This window comes from Ursus maritimus (assembly GCF_017311325.1).
Source record: "Ursus maritimus isolate PB19 chromosome X unlocalized genomic scaffold, ASM1731132v1 scaffold_X1, whole genome shotgun sequence".
NCBI lineage: Eukaryota > Metazoa > Chordata > Mammalia > Carnivora > Ursidae > Ursus > Ursus maritimus.
This window is the reverse complement of record NW_024423319.1, coordinates 39958770-39985482: the sequence shown is the minus strand read 5'-3', so window position 1 is coordinate 39985482 and position 26713 is coordinate 39958770. Positions and strand designations below refer to the sequence as shown.

Here is a 26713-nt window from a genome sequence, read left to right as displayed (position 1 = left end):
TTTATTTGACGAATGGAATTCCTTGGCTGTTTATGTTTCAATGGATAACACAGTGGTCATTGAAGATATCAGTGAGTCCCTAGCCTGCTTACTTTCCCAGGTGGTGGGTGGTTGAGGTCCTTCCTCAACATTCAGAAAGTGTGTATGTGTGTGTATGTGTGTGTGTGTGTGTGTGTGAGAGAGAGAGAGAGAGAGAGAGAGAGAGAGAGACAGAGAGAGACAGAGAGACAGAGAGATAGACACTGACCTTGGCCTGCTCCAGCAAAGTAGGGAAACTTAGGGGAGCACAGGACTCTGGTTAATCATTCCCTGTGCCTTTTCTTCTCTTCCCTTTCAGCTTTCTGAAAGGAAGAATACAATGAGAGGGTCCTCTCTCTCTGGAAAGGCCCAGACCCTTTCCCTGTAGGATACTCAAAGTGAGGATAATCAGTTAAACCATCGACAGGTGTTCTGCTGAGACCCCATTTGCCCAGCCCTGTCCTCTCCACCATGGGGTTAGAGTAACCAAAAGATACAGCCCCTGTCTCAGAGGTCCTTGCAGACTAGTTGAGAAATAAGAATTTCTCAATGAGCCCCTAATATCCGGCAGGAGGTGAGTGCTCAGTTGCCAGAAGGAAGAGAAATAAGGGCCGGAGGAGAGGCCTGGGCTTCCTGTGGGAGGCGGGGCAAGCTGGCCCCTGGTGGCAGAGGGGAGGGGGCTCCCAGGCAGGAGATGAGGTGGCCCTAAGTTTTGCCCTGGGCATATCTTGGGTGACTGGATACCCCTTGACCCAGTTCTCTTGTCTTCCTTTTCTAGAAAAAATGTGCTGTGTCCTTCCCTTGAGTTCCGCCACAGTGGGTGAGAGCCCCCCCGACACTCTGAATGCTTCGAACCAGAGTAAGGGCACCCCTGCCGGCCGCCCAGCCTGGAAACCCCTGCTGCTCATTGTGCCCCTTCGCCTGGGCATAAACCAAATCAACCCTGTCTATGTTGATGCGTTCAAAGTAAGTCACTCCTTTTCCCGGGCCCATTGCCGCCTGCCCATCACACCGCCATGTGAGCACGGAGATCCGTGAGCAGCAGTCCACAAGTGAGTTGAGAATCTTGCGTTCTCTTTCCCTCTAGGAGTGTTTTAAGATGCCACAGTCTTTAGGGGCATTAGGAGGAAAACCAAATAACGCCTATTATTTCATAGGATTCTTAGGTAAGAAAAGAGGACTCACAAGTAAGTTGTCACGGGCTAGGGGAGGGCGGGCAGAAGGTTTGCACGGGAGCCCAGGCAATTCTGGCTAGGGGGCCCTCATCTCGCCCAGAGGGGCCGTGGCCTCTGGTCAGCTCATCCTGTCTCTGGCCTGATCGTGGAGAGTAACACGTCTCAGTGCCCGATGGAGAGCAGGTCCATCTCGATAAGATGGTCCCACAGCTGCTTGCCCGCTGGACCACCTCAAGGGCACGGCATCATTTTAGCATCTCTCTCTCCTTTCTGTGGGGCCCAGAGTGGCAGGGTGTCGCTCCCCTGGCATTGTGGATCCCCCTTTTCTTGGGGCTTGGGAATTCGGGCTAGGAACCATCCTCTGACTTCCCAGGTCCACGCAGCTGGGCCTGCTGCCTCATCGTTCAGAGCCATGACCAGGTAGAATTGACAGGAGGCAAAGACAGAGCTACCCTTTTTCTGGTAATGGGGGCTAAGCCTTAAAACCACTAACGTTCCTAATGCGGATCCTAACAAGCAGCCCAGCATTCTCTTGCCTCAGTTGAGGCCTCTGGAAACCTAGCCCCCGTGTACACTAGCTGTGATCTGAGTCATTTAAAGCCCTTACACCAGGCAAACTAGCCCGGTGCTTCTCAGACTCTAATGTGTGCCTCGAGGAATCTGAGCTTGGATTACAAGGGAGAGCCTTGGATAGGCAAGGGGAACCAGAGCAGGCATGGGGAGTGGCATGAGCGATGTGCAGAGGAGAGGGCCAAGTGGGCTCGGCCACCCTCCCGCCCCATGCCTTGGAGATTCAGAGAGCTGAGGCGGCGTGGGAACAGACATCCCTGGCCCTGTACTCCGTCTCCCACTTGCCAGCTGTATGATGGCAAGTAAAGAATATCCACTCTTTTGTCTCAGTTTCCTCATGTGGAAAACAGGGCCAAGGCCCCTGGCCGCCTGTCAGTAGTAGAGCGTGTGACTCTTGCTCTCGGGGTCGTGAGTTTGAGCCCCACACTGGGCATAGAGTTTACTGTAAAAAGCAAAAAAAAAAAAGAAAACAGGGCTCATCCCTGCCTCGCCATGCTGTCACCTCAGAGGAGAGCACTCAGCAAGAGCAGGGCACATGGCGTGCACCCAGTGAAAGGTGGCCCCACCCTTCCTGACCCCAACACTTGTCTTTCCTTTGCTGGCTCTTCTCTTTTTTGAGGTGAGGGTTTCTCCACCTTGGCCTGAGCTCTCGCTATTGCTGCCATCTATTGGTCGAGCCTGAGAACTACAGCTTGATGGATCGTTGGCAAACCAGGGAAGCATTTATTTTTCTCCATACAAAATCCAGTCTTTGGAGTCCTGTCAATGTAGATGCCTTCCGCTTCTAAGCTTTTGGGTTTCTCTCAAAGAGAAGGTTGCAAAAATCAATTTTCTCTTTTGCTGTGCTCGAGGCCAAGGCAGAAACAGATTGGAAAATAATTTCAGAGGGACCTCAAGGAACAATGTATGGGGTTCCCGGGGGCCCTGGCCTCCCTTACCCCAATTTACCCAGAAAGAGTTTGCCAAGCTGGTGTAGCCCCCCTGTTTCGTGAGGCCACTGGATCAGGGTGACTTTTGTGGAGGTTGACTACTCATTAAAGGGGCATGGGCAATCCTCACCTCCCCAGACAGGGGTTTGCACAGTTCCCATTTGCCCATTGCCTTTCATAAATCTTTTGCTTCACCTTGATTTGAGGCCCCAAAGTCCTCCCGAATCCCCTTTTCTGACTTACCCCCTTACTGCATTAGGGTGGGGGTTCCAGACTGGTCGAATGTCTGAAGGGAGGGAACAGATGAGAACTGCCATTTGCTGAACAGCTGTCTTGTGTCAGGGACCCTGCAAAGTCCCACCCCCAGATAGATAGATAGATAGAGAACATATATACACATATAGGTATAGATAATCCGAAATAGAGATATAGTTATAGATTATGCGATACCCCCGTGAGTTAAAGCTTACCATGGTGAAACTAAGAGTTAGAGGGATTGTTGCCCAAGGGCACCCAACTAGAAAGTAGCCAAGTCAGCATTCAATTCCAATTTGGCCATCTCTGCCTACCATGCCACATTGCTTCCCGAGGGCCCTCTTTCCCGGTGGGAAGCTGGGAAAAGCTCTCGATGTGTGACACTATGTCTAGGATGAGAGTCTGGCTTGTCCGATTTTGCCTGCTTAGACAGGAGATGTTTGTCCCCTGCACTTGGGTGAAGGTTGCTACTGGAGATCCATAGCGTGAGCCCCGTGTCTGCAGATGGTTGACCAGACTGCCTCTTGTTCTCAGGCCTAATTAGATACCTTGCTTTGGTCCCCACATCACTTCTAGGACTTTTTAGGGATTCTACTGTATCTCTTTTAAGCACTCTCAGAAACAGCGCAGCCTGCAAAGCTCCACGATACACACACACACACACACACACACACACACACACACGGAAAGAGCCAGAATTGGAGAGGATGCTCTTACTGTCTAACTATTCCCAGCACCTTAACTTGAAACACTCTGGCAGAATGCTTGATCCTAATCCTGCTCTGAATTTCTATTTTCTTGTGCACAACTTCCTTTTCTTCTTACTTTTCTATGGTCATAAGTAGGCTTCCTTCTGAACATCCTGGTTGTTGCTTTTCTTTGTGACTTGCAGCTTTTCGGGGTATAACGATCTCACCCACCTGTGGTCTAGGGGAAACATATATGTCTGTGATAGAGACAAGTTAAGCTATTCATCAGGCATCGGAAACACGTTCTCTGCTGACGGAAGCATTTAGATGTGGCCTAGCACAATCCTGGATGCTATTCCAGGGAGGGTCTTGGGGGCCATCTCTCCCTAGCCCATCCTCCTGCCTTGGATGGATCTCTCTTTGATTGCCTAACCCAGTCTAGAACGCAGAGGCCCAGCTGGTCCTGAGGCCAGGCCAGTGAGTTTGGGGTGCCACTTTCACCAACTCCGATGAGCATTGGAGGGCCTCTCAGCCCTTTGAATATCAAAGTAGAGGTTTTATTATCTCAGACTCCTCCCAGGTCATTACTGGGCTGGGTTTTTTCAACTTAATGAAGCAATGGCTTTTCTCCCCTTTGTGCAGGCCCATCATCTCACAGTGAATTTCCTCGGTGAGATGTATCTGTACTGGTATCAAAGCGACCAGAGCAGCGCTTCCTACTAGGAATCGCAAACTTGCTAGCTATCAAGACCAGCAGTCAGAGCCCCTCTGTAGCAGAGTCAGCGTTCCCGTTTCTTTGGGAAGGCCAAGGCCTTTTTTTCTTACCAGACGTGCTCTCTGACCACAGGTCTGAGAACCAATGGCATGGAGTGAGATGCTTCCCACTGTGGAAGGAGGCAGGAAGCTCCCCAGTGGCACCGGGGCTCATGCCCTGGGGATTGTACCTACCACCTCGTTGCTAACTGCTGCTCACAGAGCTGCCATGTCATCTGTGGTCTCTCATTCGCACATTTTCTCAACCCCGTCCCTCTCCATTTTTGGTCTTGGGCTTTGAGGACACGTAAATGCTAGGGTGAGTCTTCTCATTGAGTGATTGGAGTTGGTTTCTTTTAAGCATGATCACCCAAGTTCAGGCTTTCTGTCATCTCATTCCCATTGTCACCAAAGGGAGGGGTTAAGAAAACCAGAGCACCTCCTCCCCCCTGAGGGACAGCAGGAGGGCCAGGGCCGGTGGTTCTTTCTAGATTAAGTGTGTTTCATTCCAAACAGGCGATGAGCTCATTTTCTTGGACCCTCACACAACCCAGACTTTTGTTGACACCGAAGAGAATGGAACGGTTGACGACCAGACTTTCCATTGCCTGCAGTCTCCGCAGCGAATGAGCATCTTGAACTTGGACCCTTCCGTAGCGCTGGTGGGTATCTGAAGGTTGGGTGGGCCGAGAGATACGATGCCACCCTGTTACAGATTGGTTCCCTGGGAGCTCTCCAGGTTGGTAGGTAGAACGGCAAGAGTATGTTCACTCACTGTGCCCCGACCCCTGAGAGGTACATAGTATAGTGGGGAAGGGATGGACCCTGAAGGCAAACTAAACTACTAGAGTTGGAATCCAGGGCCTGCCACTTACTAGCTATGGGCTTAGGGGGAGTCCTTGAACTTTTCTGAGCCTCTGTCTTCTCATCCCTAAAATGAGCAAAACAATACTTCCTTCAGGGTTGTGGGAGGCATACCGTGCATATAAGGCACCCAGCATAGTGCGGGCACATCGTAAGCGTTCTGTAAACATTGGTTATTGTTAGTGTTACAGTCTTTCCCCTTTTACTTCTTGCACCCTGATTACGGCCACCCAGGCACAGGGAATAAGGCGGGACATAGTTAGGGAGGGATCAGGGGGCAAGACCTTCTGGGCGGATAGCGCTCATTTCCCTGGGCACACGATCCAGGAAGATGCAGGGTTTTCCCCCGGAGGTGTGACTACCGTCCACACACGCTGAACGGACAGCTGCCTGTGAAGTTACTGGTGCTTCTGAGGCCTGTCTGCTCCTCTCTTCCAGTTTAACCCGATTGTCAGAGCGCCAGAGACTGAGAGCGGACAAGAGTCCTGCTCTTGTTCTGGACCATTCTTTCACTACTGTGGGATGGCTCTGAGGCTAGGGAAGGAGCTGGATGATTCTCTTTATTCTAACAGATCATTTCCTTTGGGTCAAAGCCTTCTTATTATGTACTGCCTCTAACAAAAAGTACTATTTGCCTTTCATTGGTTGGTTTAATCGACTGTTCTTTACGGATGTGTCTTTTTGCGTACCGAGTGTAATGGAATTAACCCCATACTTTGGAGATTGGTCTTCAAGTTACTCTATCTCGCAGTGTGAGGGGAGGGGGACAGGGAGGGACAAGGATAGGGAGGGAGAGAGGGAGGAGGGGAAGGGAGAGATGGGATGAACGAGTAAATGCGTGTGTCCAGGTAAGGCAATGACCCTGGAGAGGGAGCAAAGCAGCCGTTGTGCTTCGTTATTGCTGGAAGACGCATCTAAAGCGAGCGGCCCACATCCCAGCTCTGGGCCAGTGGCACCATCTTGCAGTACAAAGGGCCTGACTCGGTGCCCCTGACCAGTTCTAAGTTATATTCTCTTGCTTTTCCCCCCCCAAGGGATTTTTCTGCAAAGAAGAAAAGGACTTTGATAGCTGGTGTAGCCTTGTGCAGAAGGTAAAGACATGTGTTTTTCTTTGTCTTAAAAGCAGAAGTTATTCAGTAGGATCCCTTTTCAGGACTGCTTCACGTAGTGACATGAATCTAGCCTGATAGGATTGTATTGCAAGAGAAAAACTAAGATATGGGGAATTATGCCTAACTCTGGGGGAAACCAGAGCAAAACCTTTGTTTGAAATATGCGTAGTGTGTCAAGTGAGTGATATTTTTAGCTATGTAATGTCTCATCTGATTATGCCTACGAGTCACATGAAATATGCAACGAATATTCCACCATTTTCACTTAAAAATGCTAATTTCACATAGTTCGGCCTAAGTTTTTCCTCATTCTGTTCATAGTGCTGAGATGGTTGAAGGAACCAAACTGCTGTTGTATTTGTTTCGTGGTCTGTTTACAGTTTCATATAGTCCATGATGTAGTTTTTAGGGAGCTTGTCTTTCTCTTAACTGTCTCATTTCTATATAATGTAGGCACGCTGCCATTAAAGGAAACGCAATTTGCAGGCATCTGTGTAAACACTAAAGCCAGATATTCTCTCTTCTCGGTATTTTGTGTAAAAGGGTATTTACTGTTTTGCTGGCTCACCAGTTTTTGTATCTGCCCCCCTCATCCTCACGTCTAACACATGCCAAGTATGTGGGAGACATTGATAAATGCTTGTTGAAAGAAGGGCGATTACAGGGAGTAGTTGAAAAGCACCCTGGATGGGGTGGCAGGAGACATGCTGTTCTCCTGTGTGGAAAAAAAAAAAAGAAAGAAAAGGAAAGGAAAGGAAAGAAAAGAAAAGAAAAGAAAAGAAAAGAAAAGAAAAGAAAAGAAAAGAAAAGAAAAAAAGAGGTTGGGGAGATGGGAGCCCAGAGCTTCTTGCAAGTGTAAGGAGGGCAGATTTTTTCTTCACAAGCGAACAGATAATTGACGCTAATGTCCCTAGCTGACTCTGCAACCCTAGTTAATCATTGGCTGGGACACAATGGAGAATTCTTTTCTAGAGGCAACACTTAACCTGTCAGAATGCAGCGAAACTCTATTCACATCCCATGTAAAGTTTGAATGAAAGCTCTCTGGTAAGACTGTGCCATCTAAATTAGGACATAACAACACAAGTGTTGGACTAAAACCAGAACCATGCCAACACAATGTACCAGGATCCTCTGGGGGCAGATTTCCTGTAATTAACACACATTTCTTTGGAGCCAACCCTTCAGGAATGGCTCGGCGCTGAATTGAGTTAGGCCAGGACAGCTGGCCTTCCATCAGATACTCCCTCCAGTGTCTTTCCTTCCTGGCCGACCAGAGCTAGAATTGAAGGGGGCTGGGTCTTCGGATGGGTCGAGTAGAGGATGGGCACATTAGCTAGGGCTTTGTTCTCACCTTTCAACAACCAGGCCACCCTTGTAGGGTTTGGGATCACATATGGACAACCGGACTGAATGCGTTGTCAGTTTAACATGTTTACAACTGTTTCTGTGTGTCCTCAGGAAATTCTAAAGGAAAACTTAAGGATGTTTGAATTAGTTCAGAAACATCCATCGCACTGGCCTCCCTTTGTTCCTCCAGCCAAGCCAGAAGTGACAACTACCGGGGCAGGTAAGCCATTGTTCCGGGGCTCTTGGGTAGCGGCTGTTTTATGAGACCGAAGCAACTGTGGCTCACGCTTTCCGTGGAATGTACAGCTTCTCCTCAGCTGGCCCGAACGAGGAATGGTGTCCCTGATGATTTTAACCTTCCGACAAACTGATCTTTACCAGTTTCAAAGCCTGATAGTAGAAGAAAATGAGCTCGAGGCAAAAGGGCCATGCAAAATCAGAAATGATGAGAACGTGTATTCAGGGTCTGGCTCAAAAAACAAATCAGGGGCCAGGGGTGATTCAAAAGGTACCTCAGAGACCCCAGAGCCTCATCCTCATCCCTGGGATTTAAAGTGTGGAATGAGCTCAATTATTTTGCTTCTTTCTAGAGAATCTCTAGTACTTGTCCGTGGTCCCACCTGCGAGTCTCCCCCACACAAGCTTTTCTGTAGCGAAACGATTAGAAAATGACTAGCCTCTAACTACTGAGTAACCGTACTGACCGCTTCAACCCGAGTGTCAAGCTTTCTTCTTTCTCATTTCCATATTCCGATAGAATTCATTGACTCTACTGAACAACTAGAGGAGTTTGACCTGGAGGAGGATTTCGAGATCCTGAGCGTCTAGGATAGCGGAAATGCGACTTGGAGGTCTGTCTTCCATCCGGCAGCAGAAGAACACAAACCCATTACATGAGACTTCTCTAGTCAGCAAGTGCCTGATATGCCAACAGCATACAAACTTGATAGCAATCATGACTGAGCCAATTACCATTTCTCAGAAAACAAATGATAACAACCCTTCCCCAGAACGAACTAGAGCAATCATGGAACTTAGGAGCAGAAAGATTAGGAGTCGTCCCTTGCTTCCCAGCTTGTCTTCCCTGGCCACAGCGAGTCTTCAGCTACTGAAACGAGGAGATGGATGTCTGGAAGGCAGACAGCAACTCCCACCTTGCTTCAAGCACCAGCAGAGGGGAGATGGGTACCCTGTGCTTCTTCACCCTTTCAGGACTGACTTCTTTGGGGCTAAATACTAAGAAGCAATCTGTTCTCTTGCTCTAATAATAAAGTGATTGCATCAGGGAGAAAAAGGTCTTATTAAGTTATTCGAATATGTATTTTAAATGGTTATAATTCAGATCAAAAATTTGTCTGAGAAATTCATCAAATGCGCCCTGGTTGATCTCCTTCTTGTCGGAGGGAACCGTACTACCCGATGGGTCACTGTCGCCATCCTTACTGATGTTTTTGTCAGATGTCACCCTGTCCTTCAATCAAGTCATGATCACTTTATTTTTAGTTGTTTATTTATTTAAAAACTTTTAAAATAGATTTTATTTATTTATTTGAGAGAGAGAGGGAGCATGGGGCAAAGGGAGAGAGAGAAGCAGACTCCCCACTGAGTGGGGAGCCCGACACGGGGCTCGATCCCAGGACCACCGGGATCATGACCTGAGCCGAAGCAGACCCTTCACCGACTGAGCCACCCAGGCGTCCCAAGTCACGATCACTTTAAATCAGCGGTGGGCATACCTTTCCTGTGAAGGGCCAAATAGTAAACACTTTCAGTTTTGCAGGCCATGTGGCCTCTGTCACAGCCACTCAGCTCTGCAGTCAAAGTGCAAGAGCAGCCATCACCAGCGTGCACACGAATGAGCCTGGCTGTAAGCCAATAAAACTTTATTTACAAAAACAGGTGGAGAGCTGGATTTGGCTTGCAGGCTGTAGTTTGCCAATCACTGACTTAAAGTTGTTGATTTGGGGGAAATAAAAAATGGTGTTTGACTTCCACTTCATTCTGGTTGACGGCCATAATTAGAAAAAACTATTCATGTGGTGACATTTAATCCGTGCAGCAAATGCAATTCCAAACCGTTTCAGGATGAGCAACATAGCAAATCTTAAAGCACACGTTCATCAACTCGGCTTTGCTAAACCCTCTTTTGTGTGGCTGCACCTCAAGCCCGAGCGGTGTCTTCCCATCTTCCTCTCCTTCCTTCTTTTTTTTTTTAAAGATTATTTTTATTTATTTATTCGACAGAGATAGAGACAGCCAGCGAGAGAGGGAACACAAGCAGGGGGAGTGGGAGAGGAAGGAGCAGGCTCATAGCGGAGGAGCCTGACATGGGGCTCGATCCCATAACGCCGGGATCACGCCCTGAGCTGAAGGCAGACGCTTAACCGCTGTGCCACCCAGGCGCCCCTGCTCTCCTTCCTTCTTAACTTGGGTGCATTTCACCCCCCTCGTCCACCAAGTCCCGACGAAGGCCAGCAACCACTAGCTTGACAGCTAGCACCAAACCAAAGTTGTTTTGTTTTGTCTTGTTTTGTTTGTATATGTAGGAATATTAGAACACTTGTTTCCTTAAATTCCATTTTGTTTCTGTTTTTTCCAGTAGGTAATATGTTCCAGTGGTTCGAAAATCAAAAAGTGCAAAGTGGTATGCAGTGAAAATGTCTCTCCCTCCCACAGGTCGGTTCCCTTCCCTGAATGCTCCCAGCGTCATTGCTTTCTTGTTTATCCGTCCAGATGATGTATTTTATGCATATACAAATATATGCATATATGTCTTGGATTTGATTTTAACAACTTCAACATTTCCCTACTTTTTAAAAAAAGATTTATTTATTTTTGAGAGCGAGAGAGAGCACACGCAGGCATGGGGGTGGGGTGGAGGGGCAGAGGGAGAAGGTGAGAGTCTCCAGCAGACTCCAGGCTGGGCGTGGAGCCTGATGTGGGGCTCAGCCTCACGACCCCGAGATCACGACCTGAGCCAAAACTAAGAGTTGGACGCTTAACTGACTGTGCCACCCAGGCGCCCCAACATTTCTCTGCTTTTGATTTATCTATAAAGGATCCTGAAGCCCCAGAAGTTTGGAAACCCATTGCTGGAACTCTAGCATGGATGGGGCTGAAAGCAGTTGCAGGCATATTTTGAAACAAGTTGTGGATTTGTTGCTTTCTGCCCTTTGGCTTTAATTGTATTTTTCCCACCTCCGTGTTTTGTTGTAAAGCTCAGCTTGCGGTAGCAAGCTCTGAGGGGGACTCAAGAATTCTAGCGAGATGGACTTCGGAAAAGTATTCATCAGAGAATGTCAAAAGAGTCAAATGTTGATGTTTGATTCCTTTTATTTGTAATGTACAAAGCTGACAGCATGCTTGTAACTCAGGAGGTGAAGGTAACAAGAATTCAGATTATACTGATTATGCTTTCTCTGTGTTGGCACGGTTTACATAATATTTAAGGAAACAGAATCACCTGGAAGGAACTGCTTCATGTTAACACAGCTAAGTATTCTGGGAAACGGATCATCAGAGGAAATGGTTAAAACACATCCCCCTGCAGAGAATATAATACACTTTAGAGTCAACTCAGGCTTGCCTTAGGTCTGCCAACTGCTAAGGAGAGGAGGGTGCTAGATTTGTACGAGGTTTAACAACGTATTAAAATGGTTTCACAGGCTACCTGTGAAAGAGCAATTGGATGGACATTTTCACGGAAAGTCTCTAACAACAGCCTCAGAACGTAAAGGACCCAGCACACCGCAGCTTCGATTTGCCCCACTGCACACATCTGGATGGCATTTGGAATAAACAGGGGCCTCTGGGAAACTGGGACAAGGGCTTTGCCTTTTTTTGTTCCTGGAGTCAAAAGCAAAATTCACACCTCCTTACCCATCCACCTCTCCACCCGCCAGCCTGGGAGAAAGGGCTGTGGTTCTCATTTCCCTTTACTGCCGGCTGCATTTGGTGCCTCCCCTGCCCTACTGTGGACCGGGCCAAGTCCTAGGTCTCTGGCTGGGGAGGGAGCCAGCAAGGAGGAAGCGGTTCGTCAGGGACCGTCTGAAGTTACCGAGCCCCTCCTGAAGCACTCTGGGGCGCAGCGGTGCTCACTCTCCAAGGAATCAAAGCTCATCCCGGGTGGTGGGCGGGTACCCCATTCCAGGTCCGCCACCTGCCTAGACACAGTGGGTGCCCTGGACGAGTGAGAGCTTGCCTCATGCAGGCTGGAGCCACCCGCGAATGCTTGGCCAGAGAACGAACTTTCTGAATGTGGAAACACCGGCTTCTGGTTTAAGCCAAATAACGTGTGGTGACCTCTGGGCAGAACGAATTGACTTCTCAGCTATCGTGAAGGGCTTCTGATCAAGGCGGTGAGGAAAGCTAGTCGTCTAAGAAAGCAGTCGCCCAGCAGGTCTTTCTGAGGTAGCCGTGAGTAAGCACGCGAACATCCGAACCAAACGGTAGCACCAGGTTGAAATGGGACAGCAGACCTCAGTTGGGTGGGCTCACCCCTCGGGCCTGAGGGTCGGGGTGACCGGTGTCCGGTAGCCCAGCCCACAGGAGACGCCAACGTACAACTTGACGGAGGGGCAACAGGGCGTAGGCCTTCCTTCTTCAGCTCGTTCGGGTCTGTGAGGTGACCGTTGTGTGGGGGAGGGCAGGGCAGGGGGCAGGGGTGGCGGGTGCCACCCTACAGGCTTTTCATACACACCTGGCAGCGGCTGACCCGGGTGTGGAGCTGCCCGGCCTTGAGCGTTTCGGATGCCGGCTCCTCCCCAAACTGCTGCCTCTCTTCCACTGTGGTCAGCCAGAAACTGTACTTGTTGGCGAAGTAGTGGCAGGTGCCCCGGGCCCCGCTGCACTCGATGAAGGGCGTGGCGCGGAAATCCTCCAGGCAGGAGCCGGGGGAGACCAGCGACTGGCCGCCGCCCTCGGCGCCCGCCGCAGTGTGCTGAAACAGACAGGGTCAGGCGTCGGCGGCGGGCCCTTGCGGAGCTCTGGCAGCTCGGCTCAGCGCCAGCACCTAGCCAGCACCCCCAGAGCTCATGTTAGACGACCAGGGGCTGCTCGTCCTCCCTTGTAGCTCCGCCCCAAGCACCCTCCTAACCCACTGCGCTTGGGTGGCGGGGACCTCTTGGCCAACATCCCCCCCAAACTGCCGGTGTCCCACTGAGTTCCGAGGTGTGTTCCGTGGCTCCCTGCCAATCCCTGCGGGCAAGTAAGTCTGAGAAAGGCTGGATGAAGGCAGATTCAGTAGGTTTTAGAAGGCGGGTCTTCTCCGAGCCCTTGTCTACTCCAAGCCCTTGGGGGTGAACCCCAAGAAGAGAAAGAGCGTGAGCGCAGTACTTCACCAAGTGGCTAAACCCGGGGCCCCTCCCCCGGCCTATCTATGAATAGCGCTGGCTCTGCAGTTACCTTCCTTAGAACGTCTATCGGTTTTCGATCTGTACCACACCCTTTAGGGCAACATACAGCGTTTGTTGCTTGCTGAGCTCAAGAGGGCCTCGTACGTGGCTTAGCGCCCGGGCTCTCCCTTCAGGGCTCCTTCAGCATCCAGTATCAGTGCCATTCTTTAGCTTATAGTCGCCAGTCACCGTACCCACAGACCGCAGTCCCTGTCTCTCCACTCCCCATCCCCTGTCCCTTCATATCATCTGGGGTATTAGCTGGACCACAGGGGCTGAGACTTCATCCACACCCGGGTCAGCAAATGGCCGATGGGTCAGATGCCCAAGTTGGACGCTCAGGGATGGCTTGCTTTACAAAATTTCCGGAGGGTTAGTCTCCCTATAAGGGATCTTTCCTGATACCTGAAGCGTCCAAGTTTTCCTCATTTTGATCCTCAGATGGAAAACCTTCTGGAACAAGCGACATACTTCCCTGCCTTACTAAATGGCAGACGCTGGGTATTTTACACTTTGCGCAGGACTCGGGCTTGTTGTTGGGAATGTTGCTTTTTGTGTTGGGCCGTCGTGTCCCCATACTAAGTAGAGTTCTTAGGCCATCTTTGAATCATTCTCTCCCTCTTTCCTCCTTCTCAGCAGGCGTGTCTTATAGCTCCAAGATGCCATACTGGGCAGTCCAAATTCCCACCCTTACAGATTTTCAGGAAAGTATGGATATTCTAGAATGTTAGAATTCTGTGTAAAGTAAGAGTAAAGAGATTCTGAATAAGGACTTAACAGTGCTCCCGGGAGCAAAACACATGTGATTTTGCACAACTTTTGTACCATTGCTTGTGGAAGCTCAGGGGCCTCTTTGACTTACTTCCTGGTCTGGGTGGTGGGTGGGACAGAATGAGAGGTGAGGCCATAAACTGCCCGCTTCACAGACAGAGCAAAACAGGCAAGTACCTCATCCTGGGCAGGTATGCCAATGTGAGGAGGCCTAAGGCTTTGGTAATTCTTCAAAGACGCTTTCTCATCAGCTCGCCCCTGGCGATTTAGCAGGGAAGCTCTGGCGAGGCAGGGTACTTCAGCAGGTGCCGCACTGGAGTTCCCTGGGAGTGATTCTGGCCCGAAACCTGACCTTTTGCTCATTTAGTGTCCCCCGATATTCACACGGAATGGCGTGGGAGGGACTCGATGCCTCCTTGGGCTTACAGACATTCTCAGCTCTTTCTTAGCAAGACATATGGCCTTCCCACTGCAACGGGGAAGCAGCAAAGAGCCCAGCAAGGATGTAGAAATGCCGCAGGCCCTCATCTGAGCCTTTCCGGAGGGCATGGCGGTGGCCAGAGGGGCCTGGGACTGTGCGCAGAAGAGGAGGAGCGCCCATGCCCAGCCTGGGCAATGACAGTGTGTCCCAGCCTTGAGTGGGGACAGCCTCCCCCTCACTGCCTACCAGGATCAGGTGTCACCTCCCTCCCTAGCTGGTGGTGTATCTGAAGCAGGAATAGAGACATTAGGGGGGCGCCTGGGTGGCACAGCGGTTAAGCGGCTGCCTTCAGCTCAGGGCGTGATCCCTGCGTTCTGGGATCGAGCCCCACATCAGGCTCCTCCGCTATGAGCCTGCTTCTTCCTCTCCCACTCCCCCTGCTTGTGTTCCCCCTCTCGCTGGCTGTCTCTATCTCTGTCGAATAAATAAAATCTTAAAAAAAAAAGGAATAGAGACATTAGGGCCTTTGCCAGTGATTCATAGATACTCTCACCCTGGACCGCTGGCTGCAAATGGCTCCTTCCTACTCACCCTCGGAACTACCCATCATTCATGCAGAACTTGGCCGAGCTCAGGCCAAGCCTTTTCCTTCTTTTCAAATTCTCTGGTTCCTACCTCATGTCACTTGGGCCTGCGAACCCACATGAGGGGACCTCCCGCCTACCACCCCCCCGCCTCTACACTGGGGAAGGGAGCGGGGCAGGGCCTCACCATGAGGAAGGAGTACCCGATCCAGAGGCTGCGCCAGCCCAGGGGGCACTGCGGGATGGTGATGTCCTGGCTGTGCACGGCAATGGCCTGCGAGGGCGCCTCACACACGGAACAGCGGCTGATGTACTGGGGGATCTGGGCCTGGCCGACGGGCATCATGGGAATGGGGGCGGTGGTGGAGAGCCAGTAGGATTTATCGTTGCGCCCAGCGTAGTGGCACACTTCGTCGATGTTGCAGTAGATGAAGGGCATGGTGCTGAAGCGGGGCAGGCAGGAGCCAGCAAAGCCTGGAAGGAGAGCAGGTGCGCAGGGGCGGCTAAGGTGTGGCTGAGGGGCGGGGCTGAGACTGTCCCCAGCGCCACCAGGACTGGACCGGCCGGGTTGACATCCAACCGCTTGTCCAGAGCAGGGACGGCCCTCCTTCCAGGCCTGGCACACTGTACATCCACTGGCGTCCGTTGGTCAAATCCTCTTTGCAATGCGCCAGGGAAGTTTGAGAATGAAAGGAATCTGTATAAGCTGCATAACGACTCCCTAATTAATCTGCTGTATAAAACCGGCATCTACTAGAGCGAGTCTATGGTTCAGACTTGGCACACCTGTAGACAATACAATTAATTCCTGGGTAATTGCTGTTGCCACACAGGTCATATTATTATTATTACTCCTGCTAATCGCTAATGTGTAATGGATGCTTAACATGCCAAACACTGTCCTAAGCGTTTTCCGTTGGGTGATTCTTGTAATTCTTACACCAGCCTGTGAGATAGGTACTAGCATTAGCTTTGTTTCCATGTAGGGAGGAAGCGGAAGCTCAGAGGGGTTGAAGAGCTCATCCAGGGTCCCTGGCCAGTAAGTGGGAGGGCCAGGGTTTAAACCCAGATCCGCCTGATGCAACAGCTGGTGCTTGAACCCGGCTACGCAACGGTGGCCCCCCCCCCGGGGCTGGGAGGACCGAGGAGGGGAGCTCTTGATCCCCGTGGGGGAAGGGGGGATGGCCAAGGCTGGTGTCAGCGCCAGTACTTACCCAGGTCCTGGTTGTGGGCTTTCTCCTGCCCCTCCACGAAAAGCAAGCTGTAACCCACCCACAGCTGGCTCATCCCGATGGGGCACACGGGCACCTGTTCCGACTGGCTGTGCTTCACCAAGGTGTACCCCACTCTCACGCTCTGCCCGGGCGCTCCAGCCCTCCCGAAGGGACCCTTCTTCCCTGGAGCTCCTGAGAGGGAGAGAGCAGGAAAGCGGGGTGAGCCGCTCCAAATGGCATCTACTGACTTCATGCCCAGCACCGAGTGGGTCACACTGCACACACACCCGTGTTAACTCACTGGATCCTCACGACAACCTGATCACCCCGATCTGTAGGTAAGGAAACAGGCTCACAAGTCCCACAGCCTGTGGGGCTGGAATGCCGACTCAGGTGTATCCAGCAGCGGCGGCCCTATTTGAAAAAGCATGCCATCTAGCTCCCCTCCCACAGCTGCCTGGCCTCGGGTCCTCTATGGGGGAGGAGGGGGCTGCGGGGGCGACTCCTCCAACCTTTCAGGTTCTCCCAGGACATAACCGAGTCCCTGCTGAATCAGAGTCAGCAAAAGCAGAATTGGAACTTGCGGAGCAAAAATCACACCTGCTCTCCTGCCCATGGCAGACGTGGCTAGTTAATTGTACCCCTTTCCCACTGAGCCTCAGAGCTGTTCTCTACGCCGGACAACCAACTGATTTGCCATCTCTGATATCAAATGGGAAGTAAGTAGCAGCCATTCCTCCTCTCAAACTTTCTTATGCCTTGAACCACCCCCTTCCCATCCATGTCAGAATCGCAGGGTAGAATGGGGAGGTGCAGGGCCAGGGCCAGGCTAGGTGGCACTCACAGCCTGCCTGAGAGCTGGAAGAGAACCCAGAAAAGGATTTGGAAGGAGGCCTGTGCCTTCCAGAATGTGGGGCTCTCATCCTTCCTAGGCTCAGAGGTGGGTGGGAATGAATGGAATGCAGTCTGGTTTTCCAGGCTCCTAGTAGTGTCAAGCTTTACTTCCCGGTTTCCTGTTTCTCAGATTTGAGATTTTGGCTCACACCAAAGCCTCCTACCCTCACGGAAACCCTCTGCCCCCTGGTGCTGACATCGACAGACCTTCAAATCCTGGAGGGCCTTGCAGTCCAGGGAGACCAGGATCACCGAGAGCCCCAGGCGGGCCGGGGAGCCCGTTGAGACCATCTTTGCCAGGGATGCCCAGTAAACCTTTGGAGCCTGCAAGGAGAGAAGGGCGCAGCACGGACTCAGTGTGGGAGGTCGGAGAGAGCCGGCCCCAGAGAAAGGACTCGTGTGTCATGCCCAGGACCCACCAGGAGATGGCGCACTGGTCATCGTTTTAGAGCACTCAGCTGAGCTTCCAGGGCTGGTCCTTTAGCTCCAGTCCTAGCATCTCTGTCCTGGGACCACTGCTCTGCACTTAGCCCTTTTGAACCCCCTCACATCTATTTCTCCCTGCCTTCTTCCTATCCTCCCAGCAACGCACAGAATGCACAGAAACTGTAGGGGTCCCACATCAGAGATGAGGACACGTGGGCCCAGAGCGACTGCTCACTTCTCCGAGCTGGTGCCTCAGGTGCGATTAGAAGCTGGGTTTCCCGGTCCCCCAGCCCAGGGCTTTGTCCCTGGCTCTTGATCCCCCCACCGCCCCCTCCTTCCCTCGGCGGCACATTAGAGAGGGGCGCGCTGCCCGGAGTAATTGCTACGCTCTGCCCACATGTTCTCCAAAGCCAAGTACATCTGCTGACTTTGCTGGCCCTCCTTCCCGGCAAGAAGCTCTGGAGCTTTGTGAAGGAACAGAGGAAATGCTCCATGGAGGTGCCCCCTCGGAGCTGGAGAAGCCAGGCAGTTGCTTTAGCCTCTCAGCCAAGGCCGTCTTAGCGCCCTTCCCTGACAAAGTCCCCTGTCGCTGGTGCTCTCCTTACCTTGGAAGCCCACAGGGCCTTGAACCCCAGGGTCCCCCGTGAGGCCAGGGATGCCATCGATGCCCGGTAGACCCATGGGTCCAGGAGGAACCTGGACAGCTTCTGCAATTGGTGTTTGTCCAGGAGCACCTCGGGGTCCGGCAAAGCCTGGGGGCAAGTGAGGGAGATGGAAATATCAGGTGGCGGCAGAGGAGGCAGCCAGCATGGGGCCCCGGAAGGCTGCCTTTCCGCCTGGCGATAGCCCGCTTTCTGCTTCTGCTCTTTGCCTCCACAGTCCCCACTGGATCCCTCCAGGAAGACTGTCACCATGCTTTCCATGATGTCCTCTTTACCCACGTACCTCCACAGTGAATTGGTAGCTTCTTGAAGGCAGGGAATGGGCTACATTCCTCATGTTTCCTCAGGGCCCGGCATAGGGCCTGGGACATGGTAGGCAAGTCAGGACACGTTTGTGGCAAATGAGGTGGGCTGAGCTTTTGTTCGGGATTGGGGTCGCTGATTCACTCCCTCACTGGTCAGAGCACAGTGCCAAGGAGGCCAAGGGGAGGCGTCCAGCCTCAGAGGCTCAGCAAGCACCACGGCCTAAGACCCTGAGCCTGGCCTGCTGATTTACTAATAGAAGCCACACAAGCCAATTTGCTTACTAATTCATTGACTAAATATTTCTCGAGTGACTACTATGTGGGTGTGGGAGACTGAGGGATGGAGCAGTGAATAAGACAGACCGTTGTGGAGATTACGTTCCAGTGATAAAAATGGAAGGTGCATAACCTGACAAATACCACACATCTTCCTGCAAGTCGTGAGAAACACTACAAAGGAAATGAACAGCGCAGTGACAGTGACACAGACAGTGACAGTGAGCCGAGGGGCCTCTGGGGCAGAGAACCTGCTTGAGAAAGAGTGATAAGTGGCCCCTTACAAGCAGTGACATTTAAGCTGAGACCATTACAGATTAGAAGGAGCAGGGATGGATGGGGAGGGCAAGAGGATTCTAGGAAGTAGAACAAGCTTGGGCAAAGGCCCTGGGGTCAACCAGGTTGGATAAATGAAAGAGGCCGGCATGGCACAGAACGGGAACAGAAAAGAGGAAGGGCTGATGATGAGGATGAAGAGGGAGGTGTCCTGTGGGACTTTGGGAGCCAGAGTTTATTCCTCTGCAAGGGGAAGCCAGTGGATGTCTTATAAGATCCCTCTGACCCCTTCGTGGAGAAATGATCATTGGGGGAGCCGCGCAACAAGGGAGGAAGCTGGGAGGCCAGTTAGCAGGTCACTGCAGTGATTCCTGTGAGAACCTGCGGTGCCCTGGACCCAGGTGGCATCAAGGGAGGATCTGAGAGGTGAGCAGATGCGAGGCGCATTGGGGGGACGCGGCCCGCAGGGCTTGCTAACGGGTTGGGCGTGCGTGAGGGGATGGCGGTAAAGGGCGGAAAAGGTCCTTCTTCATTTCCAGAATTGAGCCCGTGGGTGAGTGGCGATGAGTGCAAACCGAGGCAGAAAGAGTACAGAGGGGAGATCAGTGGCCTGACCCGTGGTGGCAGTGACCTTCAGCCCTGGGAGCTGCCGGAGGCAGAGATGTCCCCAAGGTGGGGGACTACCCTCCCTGGAGGGGCTTCATCCAGTTGCCTCAGCCAGCCAGGTTTTCTCAGCATGGTGAGCAGGGACTCCTGTAGGCACGTGACCCCCAAACCCGTCCCTCGAGCTCAGGATCAGCTGGGCACGTGCTCTCAACTCACCTCTGGGCCCTGCCTTCCCCTTCATTCCGGGAAGTCCTGGGTCTCCAGGTGGCCCAACCTTGCCTGGAATCCCCATGAAGCCAGGCTCACCTCTCACGCCTGGCAAAGTCCAAAGGAAAGCAAGTCAGGGCCTGGCATGGTGGTGTGGGTGGGGGATGGCGGGGTCGACACTAGGTGGATTTGAGGGCAGGGAAAGCATGATCAGCGGGCCTCTCTTCACAGGGCTGCAGGAAGGGGCCATCTCCAACCGTGGAGTGGGAAAGGGCCCCACAGCCAGCCAAGCAGCCATACCTTTCAGTCCTAGCTCTCCAGGGAAGCCGGAGAAACCTGGAATTCCTTGGTCTCCCTTGGGCCCTTGAGGGCCAGGAACTCCAGGGAAGCCAGGGTCTCCAGGGTCACCTTGATCGGAGGATGGCCCAGGGGGCCCTGGGGGCCCGGGGGAGCCTGGGCGGCCTAGGGATAAGATCAGAAGAGGAATGAGTGCAGGTAAGCAGGAAATGGCCACCACTGAAGGCCTCGGGGCTGCTAGGAAGCCAAAGCCCATCCCCAGGGCAGAGAATGTTCCCTTGCCGTGTATGGGGTCCCAGTGCCTGGACCTTCCAAACCCTCTGAGCAAATGCAGCCCGTTCCAGTCCCCTGTGTCCCTGCTGGGAGAGGGATGTGAGGCCAAGCAGGCCCATGCATGTCCAGCAGTAGGAATGCGGCTGGACTCTATTAAGATCTCTCCCAAATCCGGGCAAAAGGCGAAGGCCAAACCTCTTCAGGGCTTCCTGTCTTTACCTCGCTCTCCATCTAGGCCTGGTCGCCCAGGGTCGCCAGGCTGTCCCACTATGACTGAGGGCAAGGAGAGGCCTGGGGCACCGGGCAGACCAGCAGGGCCCTGGAGACCTGGGAAACCTGCAAAGAATAAATAAAAGGGGCCGCTATGGGCTTGGTGTGGCCAGGCTCTCCCAGAGAAAATGGAAGCGGTCAGGTAGGGGCCAGACCGGCGAACGCCAGCAGAGGGCTCTTCTCCCTTCTGTCGGTCTCCCTTTGCAGCTAGCAGAGCAGCACAGCCCATAGGAGGTCATAGTGACTCCCTGTTCCCCCCACGTGCCCCCCCTCCACCCCCTAGCAGGTGCCACGGTTCCTCCTCAGGCTGGAGCTTTGGAAAGTTCTACCTCCCAGTGTCGCTGGAAATGGAGATATTTCAGACAGATTTCCCTCAAACGGGGAAGAAAAGAAGGCATGACTACAACACCTGAAACTGAAGTTTCCCAAAGTGTTTTTAAATCCCCTGGCCCTGTGGCACATTTTCATTGAATTAGCCAGTTACGTCTGGGGCTGCCCAGAGAACGTATAAGGGTTGAGGCGGGGCACGGGCTCCAGCCAGCTAGAACAGCGGCCTGCTGGGTCCGAGTGGAGGTCCCAAGGGCACTGTGGCTCCTGGTGTCTTCTAGGGCCAGTTTCTGGGTCTTCTAGGCAAACTGGAAAATGCTTTTACAGGCAATTCGTGATATCAGCTGGATGGTTGCTTAATTGTCTATAGAACAAATTTCTCTATATTGCATCCCACGCCCCACCCCCCTACTTTGGTGAAAGAAAAAAAGCCATGTATTAGAGTAGATACAGAATACTTGTCTGCTCCGATATTTTTTTTATGTGTTTTCGGTTTGTGGAATGATTTCTCCTATAACGTTCAAAACCAGAAAATTTCAACTGATTACAGATTTATTGGATATGCACACGAAGACACACATGGAATCTTGATGGGAAGCCACATCAAAGCCATACGTAAAATGTCGAAGTCCATCTTATACTTGTAGCGTGAAAGAAATGTATTTCTTATTTTGGCATATTCTAGAATACATTGCAATGAAGAGAAATAGATTCCTACTGGTTGATAAACTACTCTGGTGGTCAAGATGATTTTTGTAACAAAAATATCCAAAAATACTAATGTTGAATTCTTATTTTTCTGATGAAGAAAGCCAAAAATATTAATGTGGAACTTCTCGTATTTTGTTAAAGAAATAGTAAACCCATAAAAATGCATAAAGAAAGATGGTGGATTGGTGAATTCCGGTAGTTTTACAGCTCATTAGTGAACCGAATGCAGAGGAAACATAAAGAATAAAAAAGTGAATTTCAAGAAAAGGCTCCGATTATTATAGGTATGGAAATGAAACAAAAGAAAACCAAGCCATAAAGCCACATGGTGCTAGTTTTAAGTATGGTCAGTTATGCCTTGATGAACCTCTCAAGTGTTTTTCTTTGTCACAAAGGTTAACATCTGAAAAGAAAGACATATTGTGTTTTTTCCTGAAAATATAGCTTTAGATATTCACATACATATACATATATACATATATATATATATAAATATCTATATAGTGAAACGAAGCAAAAAGCAGCAAACAAGCCACCAGATGGTGGCACACAGATTCTAAAAAGCTTCCATAGTAATTTCTTTTTACCTGTTTCTTGAGTTTAGAATTCCACCAATCTAGCATTAAAGCTGAAGTAACGGTCCTACTGATCTCAAGCAGTAAAACAAACAAGCGAACAACAACAACAACAAAACCCTCACGTATTTCTGTAAGAATAAGACACTTTAAAGGAGCACGTGAAAACTCCCAGTGGCATGTTTTTCCAACTCATTTCGGCGTCTGAGACTTAAGAAAAGCCTAGGTACAAAAATGCAGCCTCTAACGAGCTAATGCAAATGCGGAAATGAATGGTGTGATTGAAAGTTATTTAGACAAAGGTATTAATAGGGACAGGGATTGCTTTAGGAAGTTTGCTTCGGGGTGAATCTTCATTTGACACTGGATTTCTACGATCATATCAGAGATAGGTTCCTATGGGGGAGAAGATATTTGCTGTGTACTTTTAAAACAATGTTTTAATTTGATCCTGAGAGGAGCAGAAGAATATTTAGAAATCGCGAGTCAAAAATGCCATTACCTTTGAATGTCTTTGCATGTCCTTCACAGATCCCTACCACCTTCCCTCCCTCTCAAGGGGCAACCACTCCTGAATTTTGTGTTCAGCATTCCCACAGTTTGACCACACATATCTGTGTCCCTAAACCATATATTGCTTGTTTTCGTTTATTTATAAACTTTGATCCGTGGAATCATACCCAACGTCTTTCTCTGCGACTTGGGTTGTTTTGTTTTTGTTTTTTGTTTTTTTAAATTGACGTTTGGTGTTCCTGAGATGTAACCAACTTCACATGCGCTGTTTACTACATTAGTCGCTGTGATTTGTTTATAACCTCAGAAAGTGAAAGGAAACGGATAATTTAATGAATAGGCATCCGTAGTCAAGATGGGAAACCATCTGGGTTTCGCTTCTGTCTGGGTCCCCTCTTTCCTACCTCCCGTGGAAGAAACCACACTCTCTCCCTATGGGCTCAGACCCTGTTGGAGCCCCCACTCGGGAGAAGCTATTGGCTTTCAGAAAAGAACAGGTTGGTCCAGACCAAAGGAAAGAGTAAACACAGAGAGAGCAGATGCACCGATATAAAATTCAGCAGAAAATGAATTAATGTAGGAATTAGTCCCTGGAAAACAGACACACATTATCCAACCATGCACGTAAATAAGATGCGGGGGGACCTCAAGCTCCAGAACCATAACGGAGGAGCAGAACATTCTGCAAATAGGATTGCCCCGGGGTAACATGTCATGCTATAACGGACAACGTTTCTTGAGCACCTACTATGTGCCGGGTGCTGCGCTGCGTGCTTTTATACCTATTACCTCGCTCCTCATTGGTTCCTTACCAAACCTGTGCGGTCGGTTCTCTTATGCCCATTTTACAGAAAAGGAAAATGAAGGGTCCATTGGGGACTGAGGGGCCAGCCACTTCCTTATTCAAGGTCACATAGCCAGTGAGGGGTAGAGCTGGAATTTGAATCCAGTGGTCTGACTTCAGAGCCTGTACTCCTAGGTGTGATGCTACACGAAATTCGTTTCCTATCTTACACTGAGTGCCCTGTCTCTGGGTCTTCAGAACATTTGCAAGGAGAGGGAGAGAATCAGAATTCATTCTCACCATTTTGGCGGTGAGGAAGGGAAGGCTCAGAAGGAGATTTCAGGTAATACCATAAGTCAGGGGCTGAGATTAGGGCAAAACCTGCTTTCTAGTAAACCCCATAGATCCTGAGTGCCTATGTGTGCCTGTCCTAGGGAGACATTTATCCTCTTAGTCTTGGGCTCCTTCTGGCAGCCACGCTGTCTTCTCAGGGCCCCAGGAGTGGAGCGCCATCCACCCTGGACACTGAGGAACTTCCGACAAATCTCTTGCTAAGTAGACAGCCCTGTCCCTCAGGACCTTTAAAGTCAGGCCCTGGCCAAGGGTGTAAGAGAGACCCTGGGGTTATTAAGGGAGAGCGGGAGAGGGAATATGGAGGCTAGAGGGAGCTCACTGGTCTGCTCCCTGACACGCCTTCCGGGACAGCCCTTAGTCACGGCCCACCCTCTCTCAGCAGTCAGTTCCACTGGGTTCCGAGATCCCCAGACATGTGAAGACATGCACGACTCAACCCTGTGAGCCACGTGGCCCTGAGGAGCCCCGAACTTGGCTCCCCGGCTGGGCCTTCCTCAGCTTCTACGAGGCCTGACTTGGGCGCACTTACCTCGGCCACCTTTTTGTCCTTTCATGCCTGACTTCCCTGGGGCTCCAAGGCCACTTCCTAGAGAACCTCTTTCCCCTTTGGGACCAGGCAGGCCAGCTGGCCCAGGCACGCCGGTTATACTAGGTCCTAGGAGGAGATGAGACAGAGGAGGGACAGAACTCAGTGCGGGCGGGGCCCTCATGCGTCGTTCGCGGGCTGGGGTCCAGCCTGACACTAGCACTAGCAGCTGAATACTGAGGGAACCGGAAGGAGAGCTCATTCTGGCTAGAAGGACAAACCCTTTCCCCCTTCTTCCTCCACAAATCAAGGCACCTCAGATCGGAGAGGGGGGGCTGGTGAGGAGACCTATGAGCTGAAGGATATGGGATACCCCACAGTTGAGAACTCATAGCCAGCCCCTGCCAGCCTTCTGGAAGAGCCGACGTTCTCCTTCTTGCCCTTGAGGGTCTTCCTTACCTGGAGTTCCATGGGTCCCCTTGGTTCCTGGAAGCCCATTCAGTCCATGTAAACCAGGAAGTCCAGGGAAACCTGAGGAGACAGAGTATCAGAAATGGCTCTGGCAACTTCTGAATCATGAAGGGTCAGCCAAAGGTCCTGCCCCTCCCCCAGGGCCTTGCCAAGTCCTCATTTTAAAGGTCATGGTCTTTCTGGAGGCATTACTTACTGCCCTAAGGGAGAGCGGACCATTCCCTAACCCCCACTCTAGCTTCTCCTGACTCTCATTAGAGACCAGTACAGCTTTGAGAGCTGGCTGATATATCATCAGGTCTCTGAGAACGCAGCGTGGCAATGCCAAGACCTAGAGTTGCCAGCTCCCAGAGACTTGGTGGCCAACCCCGAAGTCAGGGGAAGGCTACGCTTGCCCGGACAACAAGATTCCTCACTAACTCTTCTCTCCATGGATTCCATGTTCTCCTCTTCCCGTTATCTGTCACGTGGCCCAGTCAGTGACTCCCCTGAAAATGGCTTGCCCCCAGAGAGTGTCTCCTAATATAAAGGAGTTGCTGTCCTTTTTCTGAGGGAAAAACCCCTTTCCCCATGGCTTCTTCTCAAATACACATACCTTTGGTTCCCATTAGGCCAGATGATCCCAGGGGCCCAGTTGCCCCTGGATGGCCTGGAGAACCCGGAAACCCTGGATTTCCTCTCATGCCTGCAATCCCGGGGAGTCCTGAAAGTGAAAGCAAGGCAGGAGCTCAGAATGGGCCACGGATTGAAGCCTAACCCTCGATTTTCCAGAATACAGTCGTCGGGTAGCATGGTACCTGGGGAGCCAGGAAGGCCAACATCTCCAGAAATACCAACATTCCCATCTTCACCTTTGCTTCCTGGGAAACCCACATCACCAACAAGCCCATCTGTTCCTTTCATGCCTACAAAATCAAGAAAAGTGCTCAGTGGTCGGGCCCCATTTCAGACACTGTGTTTCTCCCAGGGACAGAGGGAGCAGGAAAGGAAAGCTACTTGAACTGTTAAGAGAGCCAGGTCCAATGAAAAGACTCTGAAAAGGATGGTAATAGCTGTCTTTGCATTTGCAAGGTGCTGTCCGCTAAGGTAAGTAAACCTGTTCTGAGTGCCCCCATGAGAAGGAGCAATGGGTGGAAATGTTCGAGAACCAATTTAGATAACTATAAACTGAGGAAGTGGATGCCATTACCCCAAAGGTCTTTTTAGACTCATCCCATGAGTCTCGAAGGAAAAGTAGAGTGGTCGGCTTGGGGAAACCGCGGGCTGCCTATGAGTGGATACGTGTCAGGGTAGGAATTTCTCTGCCCTGGACAGAAGTCACAGAACTTGGGATTGACCTCCTCAATTCCTCTTGATCCTCAGTTTTGAGGAGCCAGTGAGACACTGAGATAAAAGGACAGTAGCCTTACCTTTAAAACCAGACTCCCCAGGTTGTCCCTTGGGTCCTGGGCTACCAGAAATTCCAAGTGTCTGACCTTGATCTCCTGCAGATATGAAGATATTATCCAAGTGGTCAGGAGAAGCTAGAGCTCATTTTGCAGCAAAGAGATCTTTTGATAGCGAAAACTTTTCAGAGTCAATGTAGCCAGAGGAGATCTTTGACAAAAGTACGCATTGGGTAAAAGGTGACCAATCACCAGAAAAAGGCTGGGATGCGATCAATCAGGCTACTGGCAAGAAATGCTGCTAGGTGATGCATATCTCCACTGGGAAGACATTGCTAGGTTCAGTGGGGCAGAGGAGATGGGAGGAGGGGCGCTAAAACATCACCAGAATGGAACAATGGTGATGGCAAGTATGGGAAATTTTCCTGCCCCGTGAGCTGGGTTCAGCAGGGAAAAAGACTGTCTCAAGCCAAGGCC

General features: G+C 51.1%; 2 protein-coding genes across 4 annotated transcripts in view; one reads left to right on the top strand and one right to left on the bottom strand.

The window, feature by feature from the left end:
- Positions 1-9009, top strand: part of ATG4A (autophagy related 4A cysteine peptidase) — a 53917-nt gene extending 44908 nt beyond the window's left edge. Inside the window, exons 1-7 of one of the 3 annotated variants that reach the window (XM_040629295.1) lie at positions 7-71; positions 797-984; positions 1106-1184; positions 4906-5051; positions 6288-6344; positions 7827-7935; positions 8473-9009. In XM_040629295.1, the coding sequence (XP_040485229.1) occupies positions 41-71; positions 797-984; positions 1106-1184; positions 4906-5051; positions 6288-6344; positions 7827-7935; positions 8473-8543 (681 nt within the window). In that variant the 5' untranslated portion in view covers positions 7-40 and the 3' untranslated portion in view covers positions 8544-9009. Of the gene's footprint in view, positions 1-6; positions 72-796; positions 985-1105; positions 1185-4905; positions 5052-6287; positions 6345-7826; positions 7936-8472 lie in introns of those variants that run through there. The other 2 variants (XM_040629287.1, XM_040629281.1) reach the window with 2 other exon arrangements.
- Positions 9010-11030: 2021 nt separating this feature from the next.
- Positions 11031-26713, bottom strand: part of LOC103668927 (collagen alpha-6(IV) chain) — a 63068-nt gene continuing 47385 nt past the window's right edge. The window contains exons 32-44 of the mRNA XM_040627574.1: positions 26261-26335; positions 25649-25756; positions 25447-25554; positions 24840-24911; positions 24384-24509; positions 20540-20656; positions 20051-20212; positions 19760-19858; positions 18024-18170; positions 17200-17316; positions 16099-16290; positions 15072-15358; positions 11031-12654 (exon numbers count right to left, since the gene is read on the bottom strand). Coding sequence (XP_040483508.1) covers positions 12394-12654; positions 15072-15358; positions 16099-16290; positions 17200-17316; positions 18024-18170; positions 19760-19858; positions 20051-20212; positions 20540-20656; positions 24384-24509; positions 24840-24911; positions 25447-25554; positions 25649-25756; positions 26261-26335 — 1871 coding nt within the window. The 3' untranslated portion in view covers positions 11031-12393. The remainder of the gene's footprint in view (positions 12655-15071; positions 15359-16098; positions 16291-17199; positions 17317-18023; positions 18171-19759; positions 19859-20050; positions 20213-20539; positions 20657-24383; positions 24510-24839; positions 24912-25446; positions 25555-25648; positions 25757-26260; positions 26336-26713) is intronic.